This window comes from Arvicanthis niloticus, chromosome 2 (genome assembly GCF_011762505.2).
Source record: "Arvicanthis niloticus isolate mArvNil1 chromosome 2, mArvNil1.pat.X, whole genome shotgun sequence".
In the NCBI taxonomy this organism is placed as follows: domain Eukaryota; kingdom Metazoa; phylum Chordata; class Mammalia; order Rodentia; family Muridae; genus Arvicanthis; species Arvicanthis niloticus.
Window position 1 is genome coordinate 133760740 of NC_047659.1, and position 13798 is coordinate 133774537.

The window sequence follows — 13798 nt, forward strand, 5'->3', positions numbered from 1 at the left end:
TCTTCCCACCATTTTCCTTCCCATTTATCATCTTTCAGGGACACTCATTTTTGTTGTTGTTGTTATTGACCAGGCCAAAGAGTAAAGATGTTGCCAAAGGGAGCATGGGATTGGGGAGAAACCAGGCTGATAACAGAGTCTTTAGATAGCATTCATCACAGTGTCACTGAATGTTGCAGACCTCAGGAAGCCTCCACCACACGACTCGGTGTTGCCTGAGGAGACACTGAAATAAAGACGTGGGTCTGAGAGATGGCAACTGAATCAAGGTCAGCAACACTGCAGAGTCGCTGGATTCTAAGTGTGCTGTCAGAAGAAGGGTGGAGGTGTGAGCGGCCCCCGCCTAGCTGTGAATCCACAGTACAGCTGCTCAACCCGGGGGCTGGAAGGCAGAGAGACTCTGCAGGGGGGAAATGTTATCAACAAGATTTCTACTTTCTTCAGCTGTGCTGGTACCATATTGTGCAGGTCCTTGCCCTCAACTTGTTTTGCATGACAGATAAGCACACAGCCTCATCAATAAGTGATCATATGACCACGAAGTTCAGGATCAGAGGCAGAACCCCCATGGAAATCCCATATCAGCAGATTTGCAATGTCACCTATGGATGATTTCACAAAAATGCTAAAGAATCTATTTCTTTTTTGGTGCTGGGGATCAAGCCCAGGTCTGTACAGGCTGGGGAACACTCTCTCACGGACCTAGATCTCAGGTCTCAGAAATAGAATTTCTACTAAACAGCTTGATCTTCTTGGACTTCTGTAGTCTCTCAAAGACAGCTGGAAAGTGAAAACTTGATGTTTCTAATCCGGAAGGCCCTGAGGTATTTTATCTTGCAACAGGGATTATGTGACCCAGAACAGAGAGGATCTTGACAAGTGTCATCCAGCTAGTGAGTGTGACAGACAGGATTCCAGGACACTGAGTCTGTAAGTCTCCACCCCAGGCCACTAGGGAGTCTTCTGGCTGGTGGTGTGGATCTAATTTATTGTAGACTGGATGGTAAGAGTAACCTAATCCGAAGGGAACACAAGTAATGCATCCCAGTAGAGACAGACTGAAGAACGACAGTTAATACACTTCCCGGTGTCCCCAGGGCTCCCAGCTAAATCTGCCTTCTTTAAACAACAATAAAGTGGTGGTGTAGCCCTTTTCTGCTTCATCCAGTCTCTCTGTCTGTCTCTGTCTGTGTCTGTGTCTCTCTCTGTCTCTCTGTCTCTCTCTCTCTCTCTGTCTCTCTCTCTCTCTCTCTCTCTCTCTCTCTCTCTCTCTCTCTGTCTCTCTCTCTCTCTCTTTCTTTTCTTTCTGGCTTATGAAGAGTTAAGGAACTCAGAGAGCAGAGCCTGCCCCGGTGAGAGGGCGAGAGGCCGGTGAGTAAAAGAATAAAGAGCCCAAGTAACTAAGTATCTTTTCTTAATCCGCAGCTACTATAGGCAGGAGTTAATTGCCAGAAGCCATCAGTTTTTGGTGTGAGAATACCAAGAGAGAATTAACTAGCCAAACATCATCAGGTTTTGACCCCTGCAGATGCCACACCTCCTTGCCTTCCTCGGTTTACCTGGATGCTGAACTGGTCCTTGGCACTAATACATTTAAAATATACAGAAAAACAGATCAATTTTAGAAGAACATTCAAGACTGAAATACAAAGAGGAATGGGCAGGAAAACGCACAGACTGTAAGATGAAGAATTGAGTGGCAGTAAGCCAGACCCAGTGGCAAGGGGGTGCAGACACAACATGTATCAAGTCCATGTGTCTGATAGTGGTGTGTTGTAGAATCCATGAGGGAGCTGCAGGGGCTCTGGGTGCACGAGGTGGTGGACTCCACAGTGCAGAGTCAGGAGAGTTAGACCTCAGGAAGATGCAGGGCTTCGACCCATGTTCTGGTACAGAACCGGTAGCTGTGAAGACAGGCAGACATCTGTGCAAGAGACATGACTGCACATTATCAGGGATTGTTGTGTACTTCTGGCCCAGTTTGTGGTGACCAGTGAGTTAGAAAGTCCTGGGACTCTCTCCGGACAGGCACACCACACGTCACAGTGACAAAGCCAAAGATTGCATGGATGCAGAGGGAGGAGCATCAAGTGAAGTGGCAGCTGGACAGTTGTGTCACCAAGTGTGTGGATGACCATCTGCACTTCATTCCAAGGGTGATTGAAAAGATGAAAGGGTCTCTCTTGTCTATCAGGAAAATAATTCTTCCTGGTTGCTGTCCAGGCCAAGATCAGGAATCTGTATAAACAGAGGAACAGGAACTTAATCTTTTAAGTAAAGCCCCCCCCCCCATGCTTTGTGTTTGGGACAAGCTCCCATTATGTAGCTTTAGCTGGCTTGGCTCTTGTCATATAGACCAGGCTGGCCCAGAGCTCACACAGGTGTGCAGGCCTCTGTTTCTTGAGTGCTGTGATCAAGCACACCACAAGAAAACCTATAACATCCACAAACATGAACTCATAGGGGGTCACAGAGAACTGACACTCAGGGAGCCTGCATGGGTCCAATGTACGTCCTCTGCATATGTTTTATAGTTATGTAGCTTGGTGTTTTGCAAGGACTCCTGAGAGGGAGCAGGGGCTGTTTCTGACACCTTTGACTGCTTTGGGGACTCCTTTCCTTCTGCTAGGTTGCCTTGTTCGTCCTTAATATGAGGGGAGGCACCTACTCTTACTACAACCTAATATGCCATGTTCGGTTGATGACTCTGGGAGGTCTGCCATTTTCTGAAAGTAGAGGGAGGAGGAGTGGATGGGAGGGGGCAGGTAAGGGGGAAGGACTAGGGAGAGGATGGAGGAAGAACTGTGGTTGGGATATAATAAGTTAATAAAAGGAAGAGAGGAAGGAAAGGAGGGAGGGAGGGAGGGAGGGGAGGGAAGGGGAGAGGAGGGGAGGGGAGGGCAGGGGAGGGCAGTGGAGGGGAGGGGAGGGGAGGGGAGGGGAGGGGAGGGGAGGGGAGGGGAGGGGAGGCCGAATGAGCTGTGGAAGGAAAGCAAGTGAGCAGCAATCCTGCCTCAGTCTTCTGAGTGGCAGGACACATGTGCCATTAAACCCAGCTGAGAGATTCCTGCATCTCTTTTAGTCAACAGGATGTGATATATTGTGTGTGTGTGTGTGTGTGTGTGTGTGTGTGTGTACATTACATGTACATGTGTGTGCAGGCACATCTGTGTATGCTGGTGTGTGTGTACATGTGTGCACACATGTATAAAGGCCAGATGTCACGTTTGGGCATTGTTCCTCATGTATCATCCACCTTGTTTTTGAGACAGGGTCTCTCATTGGCCTGGAGCTCACTGATTATGCAAGTCCGTGGTCTCAGACAGCCTCCTCTGCCTGTCTCCCCAGCTCTGGGGTTATGAGCACACTCTTTCACACCCTACATTTTTACATAGGTTCTGGAGATCAAGCTTAGGTCCTGATGGTTACATGGCAAGTTTGGTTCCCACCAACCACAACAGGTGGCTCACAACCAGGGAAGCTGACGCCCTCTGCTGGCCCCTAAAGGCACACACAAACACATCTGTACACTCACAGTCACATAAATACAAGTAAAACTCTGTGTGTGTGTGTGTGTGTGTGTGTGTGTGTGTGTGTGTGTGTAGCACAGCAGACCTAGCAGTATTGTCATAATTGGCTAGCTGACAACATCATTTGTGACTGTAGTTGGATATAAGACAGAAGCAAGAGCCTTATTTTGTGCTACCCATAATGCACCACTGTAAGAACGGAACTTTCCCCACTCACACTGTTCAGTGTCTGGGCTCCAAGCACTTCAGCCCACAGCGTGTGCAGCACTTCTCATCCAGGGGACAGTCACTGTCCTGCAGGCACTTGGGCTTATCGATCTTAGAACACACTACGGGCTTCCGTGGGCAGAAGCCTGTTTTGACTTAGCAAAGTAAAATAAGACAATTGACTTTGAAATACTTGGAAATAATCTGACACCAAATTGGAAACCCTGATTTTTTTCTTTCATGCGTGTGTGTTTGTGTACACATGTATCTATATGTGTACACTTATCACAAGACACCAATTTGTGGTCACTGAAAAAGAAGACAAGGAACAAACAAGGTTTTTTGTTGTTGTTGCTTTTTGTTTTTTTCCCCCCAAGACATGGTTTCTCTGGTTTCCTTATTGTCCCGAAACTCACTCTGTAGACCAGGCTAGCCTTGAACTCACAGAGATCAGCCTGCCTCTGCCTCCTGAGTGCTGGGATTAACGGTGTGCAGCACCACCACCCAAGTAAGTTTTTTTTTTTTCACATTCACAGAGAATGGTAACACTCCTGAGAGGCTCTGAAGATCAGCACAAATGTCCAGAGGTCAACATGAGGGCGCTGGTTGGACATTTTAAGAAGTCTCCTGAGAAACCTTAAAGATTAGGTCAGGGAGCGTCTGAATCTCAAGGGACTTCTTCACCTTGCAGCCAGGTGATGTACTCAGGAGGCTGAGGCGGCAGGATGGTAAGTTTGAGGTCGGCTTGATTCTATAGTGAGATCTAGACCAGGCTAGACCACCTAGTGAGTTCAGGCTCTGTGATGTTGACCTCACCCATTCCACGGCATACTGATGCCACCACAGGATGTCACCTGTGGCCTATGCCCACAGACTTACCCAGCCAGGCTCGGGCACAGATAAACCCACACCGGGACTCACAGCACTTCTCCTTCTCTGGGCAGTCCATGTCATTCTTACAGGAGGCTGGGCACTCCATCCGCATTTGGAAAGGGAACAGTGGGCACTGTCCCTTCTTCACTGGAACAAGAACAGAGGTGAGTTTTATGGCCCCCCACCACCACACTGCCCTTCAGAAAGTTCTTCTCAGTAGTACTGGTGATCTCCAGTAGGCAAAGGAGAAACAAAAACATGGGGTACTCCATGCAATAGAGTGGGCTTAATGTCTGAAGCCCATCACATTAAAGCCCCAGTCCTAGGGGCTGGAGAGATGGCTCAGAGGTTAAGAGCACTGACTGCTCTTCCAGAGGTCCTGAGTTCAATTCCCAGCAACCACATAGTGGCTCACAACCATCAGAAAATGAGGGCTGCAGGCATACATGCAGAGATAATGCTGTAGGCATAAAAAAAAAAAAAAAAAAAAAAAAAAAAAAAAGCAAGCTCCAGTCCTCGATAAGTTCAATTTCTTTATAAAATGAAGGAAGGTACCTGTCATCTCTAGGTTTGTGATGTATAGTCACCTTGGCCAAAGCCTAACCCAGGATAGGGTAGATGTGTGAGTTCCTGCTGCCTATGATTGTAGGGTCATTCTCTCTCAGGCCATCACGGGACCCAGATGTGTGTAAGTTTCCCTTTGAGTTATAATGGGGAGAAAACACCATATATACCTCCCTCCCTGGGACCCCTTCAGTTCATTCATTTTCTCTCTCTCTCTCTCCTTTCTTCTTTTCTTTTTCTTAGGTCAGATTCAGACATGAGGGTTTTTTTTTTTTTTTCTAATTTATTCCTGATTTTGTTTCTGTTTTAGTATTTTGAGACAACGTCTAATGTAGCCCAGGCTGGTCTCCACCCCACTGTGTGGCCAACACCAGCCTTGAACTCTTGCCTCTTGAATTAGAGCAGCATACACGCCTCACGTGTTTGACTGGCAAAGGTATTTCTTGAGCTACTTTCTTGAATTCATGGTTCCACGAATCTTTAGAGCCCTCCAGAAAGAGAAGCACATGGTCCTAACTTTTCAAGCCAGGCCATAATGTTGTCTTTGCTGTTCAGATACAGCAAATTAAAACTTTGGCTCCACCCTCTACCAGCTGTCCATCCCTAGGCAACTAAGAGGATTGTTCTAACTCTGCTTCCTCATCTGCAAAGTGTTAGTGACAGAGCCAGGTAGGGTGACTCACACCTATAAATCCAGCACTTGGATGGCTGAGACAGAATTACTACAAGTTCCTGGCTCGCCTGGGCTACAGAATGTGACCAAACAAATAAAACCATAAAGTATTGATGATAGAATATCTCCCAGCCTGCCTCACAAACCTTAAGGCAGAAATACAGTGACAATAAGTCAACCTCATTTATCCCAAGACTGACACACACACTTTGAATATCCACAGTCATTTCTCACTTGTCATTTAGGGAGACACATCATGAAGGGTCAGCATGCCACACCCTTTATATTTTTGAAGGCACAGAATCCTGCCAACAACTCGGTGAGCTGCTTGCTCTTCCAGAATCAGAAAGGTGAAGAAACTTTCAGCGGACAGAAGGGAGTAAGATTTTAATCCAGGTTATTTGGTGCACAGACCCCAGTGTGCATCACTGCCTCCCAGCAGTAGCCGCACCGATCACTGCACTGAAGAATGAGTCTATAGGCTTCACCTTCACCACAGCCTCCACCTCCCAGGTCTACACTTACTCCATGGGGTTCTAAAACTGACCTGTCTGGGCTTCCTTCAAAGGTGTTCCTCAGGATGATGCGTAACAGGTTGGTGTGATGAAAAGCATCTTCCTCCAAAGAGTTAGACCCAAAGAGTTAGGGTCTCAGGTTCCATGGCCCGAAGTTTACGAATACATTATGTATATTGTCTCATTGGGGTGGGGGTGGGGGTTGTGGGAGACTTCAAGAATAGAGAAATCACAAACAGTTCAGGTGTAAAATCAAGAGCTGGAAGAGTAGGATTAATTCCTCGAATTAATTAAAGGGCCAAGGCGAATCAGAGCGTTCGGGAGAGCAGTCTGGAAACTCATGGGTGGGAAGAGAAAGTCCAAGGCAGGTACCCAGTGGCTCAGAACAGGGAAGGGCCAAAGCCCTGAGATTACTCAGTGTTACGTGGAAGCAAGGGAGAGCCTGGGAAGTAGATTCAAGGAGCTTATATGTCCCCCTCCCCCAAGACTAAGGAGGGAAAGCATTCAGATGCAGATTGCTTGGAGAGTCACCTCCTCAGAACGGGAGGTGGCTGGGAGCAGGAAGGACCATGCCTCCTCTTTCCATTCCCTGACCTCTAGCCTTCCTTGTGTAGGCATGCCAAAGTGAATGGGGAGAGAGGGCAGCCCACAGGACCACTTCCTGGCTTCCAGAGGCCTCTTGTCTGCTAACTTTCCCTCATTTTCAAGCCTCACAATTTTTACATTAGCTTAGTTTTCAGTCACAACAACTCCATGAGGAAATGCTGTTAACATCCCCACCGTACAGCCCAGCTAAAAGTCATGAATGCAAGTAACTACTCAAAGGCCTCTCAAGCAGCAACCATAGAGCAGGGTTTGGACCCAAGGCAACTTGGTCTCAAAGTCTGAGGCTATGGCTCTACTATTATACCGTTTGTAGTTAAGCAAGGCCCTCCGACTACTAGGCATATAGGTCTTACCAATTAACATGCAAGCGTTCTTACAGTCAGTCTTGCTGAGGAAGTTGTTCGAATTCCCATGGCATCCACTGTATTCAAATGCTCTGCACTTATGATTCTCAGAGTCAAAATACCAGCGGATCAAACTGTCGGAGCAGTTTCCTTTGTCTGAGGGTAACATGCAGGGTTCTGAAGTGAGGAGGCAAAGCAGGAGTGTAAAGAGAAGGTCAGGTTCCTAGACACAAGACTGCGTCGCAGAAAAAGCCAGTGGGAAATGACATAGGTGGGCCATGGAGATGGCTCAGTGAGTGAAGACTTGTGTTGCCAACCCTAATGACCTGAGTTGTAGCTCCAGGACCACACAGTAGAAGGAAGAAACCAACTCCTGCATGTTGTCTGGTGACTTCTGCAAACATGCATGGCAGCCTCCCCAGCAAAATAAAAAGAGACACATGTAGAATTTTTTTTTTTTAATTTCCACCCCCTGTATTTTATATGTACTGAGTGGTCTACTTTCATAGGGTTTGTGCACTATATGTGTGCAGTACCGTCTGAGGCCAGAAGAGGAAGTCAGAGCTCCTGGAACTGAACACAGGTCTCTGCAAGAGCCACAAGTGCTTTCAACTGCTTGAGTCATCTCTCCAGGCTCCTGAGTTTTTCTTTTTCAGAGACATAGGCATGATTCTCAACAACTACATGGGGGGGTGGGGGTGGGCACATGACTGTTTATAACTCCAGTTCCAGGGGACTTGATACTCTCTTCTGACCTTGACAGGCACCAGCTTTCCTTACATGCAGGAAAGCCAACCACACAGATAAAATGTAAGTAAATCTTTAAAAAGACATAGGTGCTAGTTCTAGCTCTACATCTAAGCTTGATGCCGTGCAGCTCTTCTGAGTGCTGCTCTTTCTTACAGAGTGAATTACAAACAGTGCACAGAAACACTTTGACACACATCTTTTTTCCACATGGCCTTTATAGCTTTGAGAGGACAAGAGATGTGCTCAGGAATTTTATCCAGAGTGCTCGACAAAGTGCCTGGGATGCAGGGGGAACAAGCACAGTCCCTGATGTCTAAGACTGAATATGACACAGGGAGACCACATTGTTCCCCACACCTAGCCTAGGACAACCCACACCATTGTTACTCTAAGATCATGATAAAGGGAGACAAAAGCAAGACAACAGAAACACTTGAGATGGCTCCTTACCCTTAAATTCTGAACCTCCTTCTAACAATTTGAATAGGATAAAGAGCATCAATCCATTCTTCCAAATGCCTATCTAAATCCTCAGGTATATTCAACACATTAGTAACATTTTTTTCCCTAAATGATTAACAAAAGTAGCTGTCTTCTTGTGTCAAAGCAATTGCAGAAGCAGTGGTGCTAGCAATTAATGTAATTAAAGCTGTTTTACCAGCAATAATCAAGCCCACTATCCTCTTGCTTCTGCTTAAAGCCTGACTCACTTCTTCCAACTTCTAGCTAAAGTGAGCAGCTAGCATCCCTCTGATTACAGCTTTCTCCTCATCCTATATGCCCTTGTTAGAGATAAGAGCCACCAAGACAGATGCTCAGCTACAGAATTAATTAATTGTTGGACAATATTCAATCTAAGGCTAACCCTCTCTGAGGGGTGTCTAGCCCTCTGTGAGTTACCTAAACCAAACCCAAATCCTATAATAGACTCAAACAGATTCTTACTGAGCTAGGCACCTCATGGTTATCTATGGTAAACCTTCTCCGTGATGGTCATAAACAATAAACTGAAGTGTATTTATGTTAGTCTTGGGGCAGGGGGACAAATATTGATCTCATATGGCTCTGAGTTAACAGAGAGCTTGGCCTCTGAGAACACGTCCAGACAGCGGGTTCACAGGTCTCTGTCCAGCCAAGCCTCTGCTTCCATATCTCTCTTCATGTCCTCCATGTGTTTTTAATTTTGAGATACAGTCAACACTGTGTGTGTGTGTGTGTTGCTTTTTTTGAGACATAGTTTTTCTACGTAGACCAGGCTGCCCTGGAAGTCACAAGCCTCTCAAGTGCTAGGATTGAAGACACATGGCACGCTGCCTGGCCCCTATCTTAAATTAATTAAGTGTGAGATTAAGAAAGAACGAATCTCTATTAAATGTTTGGTCCCTGACATACAGGATGCTGAATACTTAGGACTTCTAGGAAACCCTTCTAAAGGCCAAAGAGGTCCAAAATGATGCAAGCGTCTGGACTGAGGGATGCTTCCTTCATTTCTCAAACAACAATTTGAATGAAGTTTGATTTTGCAAATAATAGCCTTCAAACAGTGAACATCAAGTAGGCACTAGATATACTAGATATAGATTTACGAATGATCGAATGAAAAAAATCTAGCATCCATATCAACTGCTTGGATCCACGCCACCTGGACACATGACTTGGACTTAAAGGCAGAGAGCCGAGTTACAGAACGAGGGAGGCATAAACTCTGGCCTTTTGGTCTGGTCTTCTAAGAGGATTGTTCAACTCGTTCTGGACATAGCAAGAAGTAGGCAACCTCAAAGCCTGCCTGCGCCTCCACCTGGATGCCAGTACCTTCATAAGGATCCATGCACCTCCTCCCGCAGGCAAAATGACAGCACTTGAAATGTTCCTCACAGTTGAAGTCTGTTTTGCAGGAGCTCAAACCTATACTTCTGCATTCCAACCGCTTCCTAGGACACACTCCCTCTTTTTCTGCAAAGAAAGAGATGGCCAAGCTCACATCCTTTCCTCCATAGCAGAGGCGAGCTGTGGGGACCTCTGCCCTTTCATCCGCCTGACGCTCAGGTCTCCCTGTGCTTATTTTCAGCAGCCACATATGTCTGCTCTGCCCGCTTGCTCCCTTCCACTGGAGCAGAATCAAGAATTCGTGCTCAGGTAGCCAAAGGAAAGCCATCTTGGGTCCCAAAACACATAACGAGGCCAGAGATGTTGCTGTTTGTCTTAAACAAAAGAGCTATTTCTATGTGACCTGATGACTTCAGTGCCTAACTCCCCTGCCTCAGGCACCACAGTCAGCAGGGGACACTGAAGAACAGTGGAGGAAAGGCAATGGAACTAGGAGCCAGGAGTCCTGACTGTTAGCAGCTGTAGGAGGGAAAGACATGTATGGGGCAGAGGAAGGAAGTGTAGTCCGACACATCTGGTCTTGCTACCCTGGCTCCAACATTAGCTAGACAAATAATATTTGAAAATATATTTTATTATCAGAGTCACAAGTTTCTAACTGTAAGAGGAGAATGGTGATTCGTACCTTAGAGTCTGCTTGTTGAAATTTTGTGGAATGATGCCCATAATACACGCCCTACAGTGCCAGGCTCTGAGTCAAAGCCAGTTATGAGGTAGAATCCTTCCCTTTAAGCCCCTGGCATGACTTCCAGGCTTCATGGGTTGTAGTGGCCAGAATTCTAAAGCTGTACCTCAATACTCCTGCCCTTGCTATTGGGCCAAGCACTGGTAAGAGGAAGCTCATGGATACAATTCAAGCCCTATCAACAGGTCCTTTAAAAGCAGGGTTTCCTGGTTGGTAGAGAAGTTAGACAGATTCAAACTGTGGGAAGGTTCCAGCAGGCTATCTCAGCAGCTTTGACCATGGCAGATGGCCAAGTGCCAGGAAGTGAGGGTGGCTTCTAGAATAGAAACGAGAGAGCCCCAGACCAAAAAAATTATAAGAGAACGATTTACTACTTGTGATCTGAGAAGAGGACCCAGATGAGAACAGCAGCCCCGGCTGGCACTTTGCTCTCTGCCTGGTGTGAATCTGGAGGAAAATCTAGATGCACCACGCCAGAGTCCTGACCTTCTAATAGAGGGTCCATAGCAGCAGGCTAATACAGTTCTCCGTGCCTCTGAACTGAGAATGTACAATCAGGATTTAACCACAGAGCACAGATCTTCTCAGGTTTTAAAACTGCAACTGTAGAAGGTCCACATATCAATACCGGTTTCCTGGCTTCTTAAGTTCAGAGAATTACATCAGGTAGGATAACATAGTAAATTAGGTGGAGTCTGGGGCTTACAAGGCTCATTTCAGGAGCCCAGTCCCGCTTTGTAAGGTACCTACCCAGCAAGGCTGGCCTGGTTCCCATTTGGATAGTACACTGAAATCACTTGTGACTCATTCAGAAACTATGGGCTATGAACTAAGTCAGAATCTCTATGATGGAAGGGCTGGGTTATTCTGTGTTTTAGAGATGCCCTAGGCATTCCTGAAGCAGGCACCTGGATGCTACATTGAGACACAAGAAAAGCTAAACAGATAATGTGGAATCACCTCACAGAGATCAAGACAGGGACGCCTCGAGATTACAAAGTCCCCATCTTTAGTGTCGACTCACCCTCCCTCCTGCTTCCCAGGGACACTTCAACCTCAGTGTAGGTTTGTTACCATGCCTTCTGCCCACCTTGTTACCTTGCCATTTGAGCCTTCCTTCCTCCAGGGATGGCTCGTTAGTCACTTACCTTTGGTGCACACACCCGAGGGACTCTGCCACATTTCCTGGTCTCAGGTATCTCCTGAGTTTCCCAGCCTCTTCCTGGCTTAACACATCTTTCCCACGATTCTGACTAGTTCAGGTGTCTCTCCCCCAAGCCTACCCTCTCTTCTGAGCTGAAGACCTTCACAGTCACCTGAGGAAAAGCCATCCAAAAGGCTCTCGGGAGCATTTGTTTCAATGTGTTTAAGACAGAACCAGTGTCTCCCAGGCCTAAAGAACATGTCCTCACTCTGTTCCCCATCCTGACCTTCAATAGGGCAACAATGCCATTACAGAAAGCACTGAAGAAAGGGTTTTCTCTGCTCCCCGAAATCCCAGATTCTTATCCAACTAGGATTTGGGTCTATTCTGTTTTTTGAATCTCCCCCCTCCCTCCTTCTCCCATCCTTCATCTCCACCCCCACCTCTCTCTTAGCAGCTGCCTCTCCCTTCAAGTAATGCCTGGCTTCCCGCCATTGCTCGCCCCTCTCTGGATGCCCAGTGAATAGTTAAGTCAAACAACTTGAAGGCACATATTGAGGAAAGCTAGGGGAAAAATCTGGGTAAACAGGTGACGGAAGCCACCGACTGGTAAACAGAGGTAGCTCTCCGTGACCCTGAATCCAGCACGGTCAACCAACTTCAGCCCTTGCCTCCCATTCCAACCCTCGGTCCCCAAGAATTGTCCTCAGGAAGAATGGCTTAGCAGGATGACGCACGTTTGATCTTGGCGGTATATGATGCGGAGGCCTGCTCCACGGAGAGGAGGAGAAACAGCAGGAGAGCTCCAATCCACCAGGCACCGCCGGCGGGGCCACGGAGGGAGAATGTCTGTGGGAGCAAAGGACAGAGACCTGAGTTACACTCGTCCAAGGAGAGGAACACAGTCTGTGCAGAGATGCCTTGGGGAGGGTCCCCAGCCCCACTTCATGGGCGAGAAAGCAAGAAGCAAGAAGGGATATGTCTGAGGTGGCAAGTTGAGACCGGTCTAAAGAAGTCACCAGGGACCTTCTGTGGCACCCCATACTTGGCCATGGTGCTGCATCTGGTCCTTCTTGGTCACTTCTCCACTGTCTTGCTTCTGCGTAAGAGGTCACACTTGAATCATCACAGGGCTCCATTTGGAACAGTTCCCAAGTGACTTTCCTGTGCGACTTCAGAAACTATTCAGTAGGGCCTTTGCTCTGCTCCACTGATGACAGGAATGAAGACTGTCTAAAGACTTGGGCAGTCATTACAGGATTTTGGTGTCTCAGAATCGTCCAGGCATGCATGCATACACACACAGTCACACACACACACAGAGACACACACACAGTCACACACAGACACACAGAGACACACAGAGACACACACATGTGACCTGTTAACAAAGATTCTTCTTTCTTCTGGCTCCATAGAAACTCTAAGATCTTATGATTCATCTAGACAGCCTGATAGACAGACTGTCCCCTTTCAAATGCTAGTTTGTTCCTGTCCCACATATGTTTTTGAATGTGTGTGTGTGTGTGTCACAGTATATGTGTGGAGGTCAGAGAACAACTTTTGTGAATCTCTGTCCTTCCATTGTGAGTACCAGGAGTAGAACTCAGGAAGGAGCCCTTACCTGCTGAGCCAGGGCCTCCACATGGGTTTTTCTTTCAAAATGAGATGACCCTGTGATGTCTGTAGCTTTCTCTAAGCAAACACATTTCAGAAGCAGTGAGAAGGAGGGAGAGGGCAAAGAGGATTGTCTTCATGCAGTATATGCCGGGACAAATCCTACTGGACAGTTTCAGAGGCCAAGGAGCTACGACCATGCCTTGGAGTGTCTCTCCTGGAGCTCTGGTCATACGACAATTTGCAGAAGCTGCCGCCCCCTTCACCTTTAAAAGAACCCTGATGTCCTCCAGCCCCCAAAGACAGCAGCACCTGGACTTTTCAGAAATAGGAATGATAATCCCAGATCAGTAATTGTGATTTTGGCCTTCTCCTGCTGACTTACACCTATAGCATAAGTTGA

The 13798-nt window shown here is 47.1% G+C and overlaps 1 protein-coding gene across 1 annotated transcript; it reads right to left on the bottom strand.

Moving 5' to 3' along the window:
* Positions 1-3752: 3752 nt before the first annotated feature.
* On the bottom strand, positions 3753-12831 carry Wfdc8 (WAP four-disulfide core domain 8). Its single transcript, XM_034496934.1, is given in 7 exon segments — positions 3753-3892; positions 4617-4757; positions 7322-7489; positions 9875-10015; positions 12516-12627; positions 12723-12741; positions 12743-12831. Coding segments are annotated over 7 exon segments (810 nt in total).
* Positions 12832-13798: the final 967 nt, after the last annotated feature.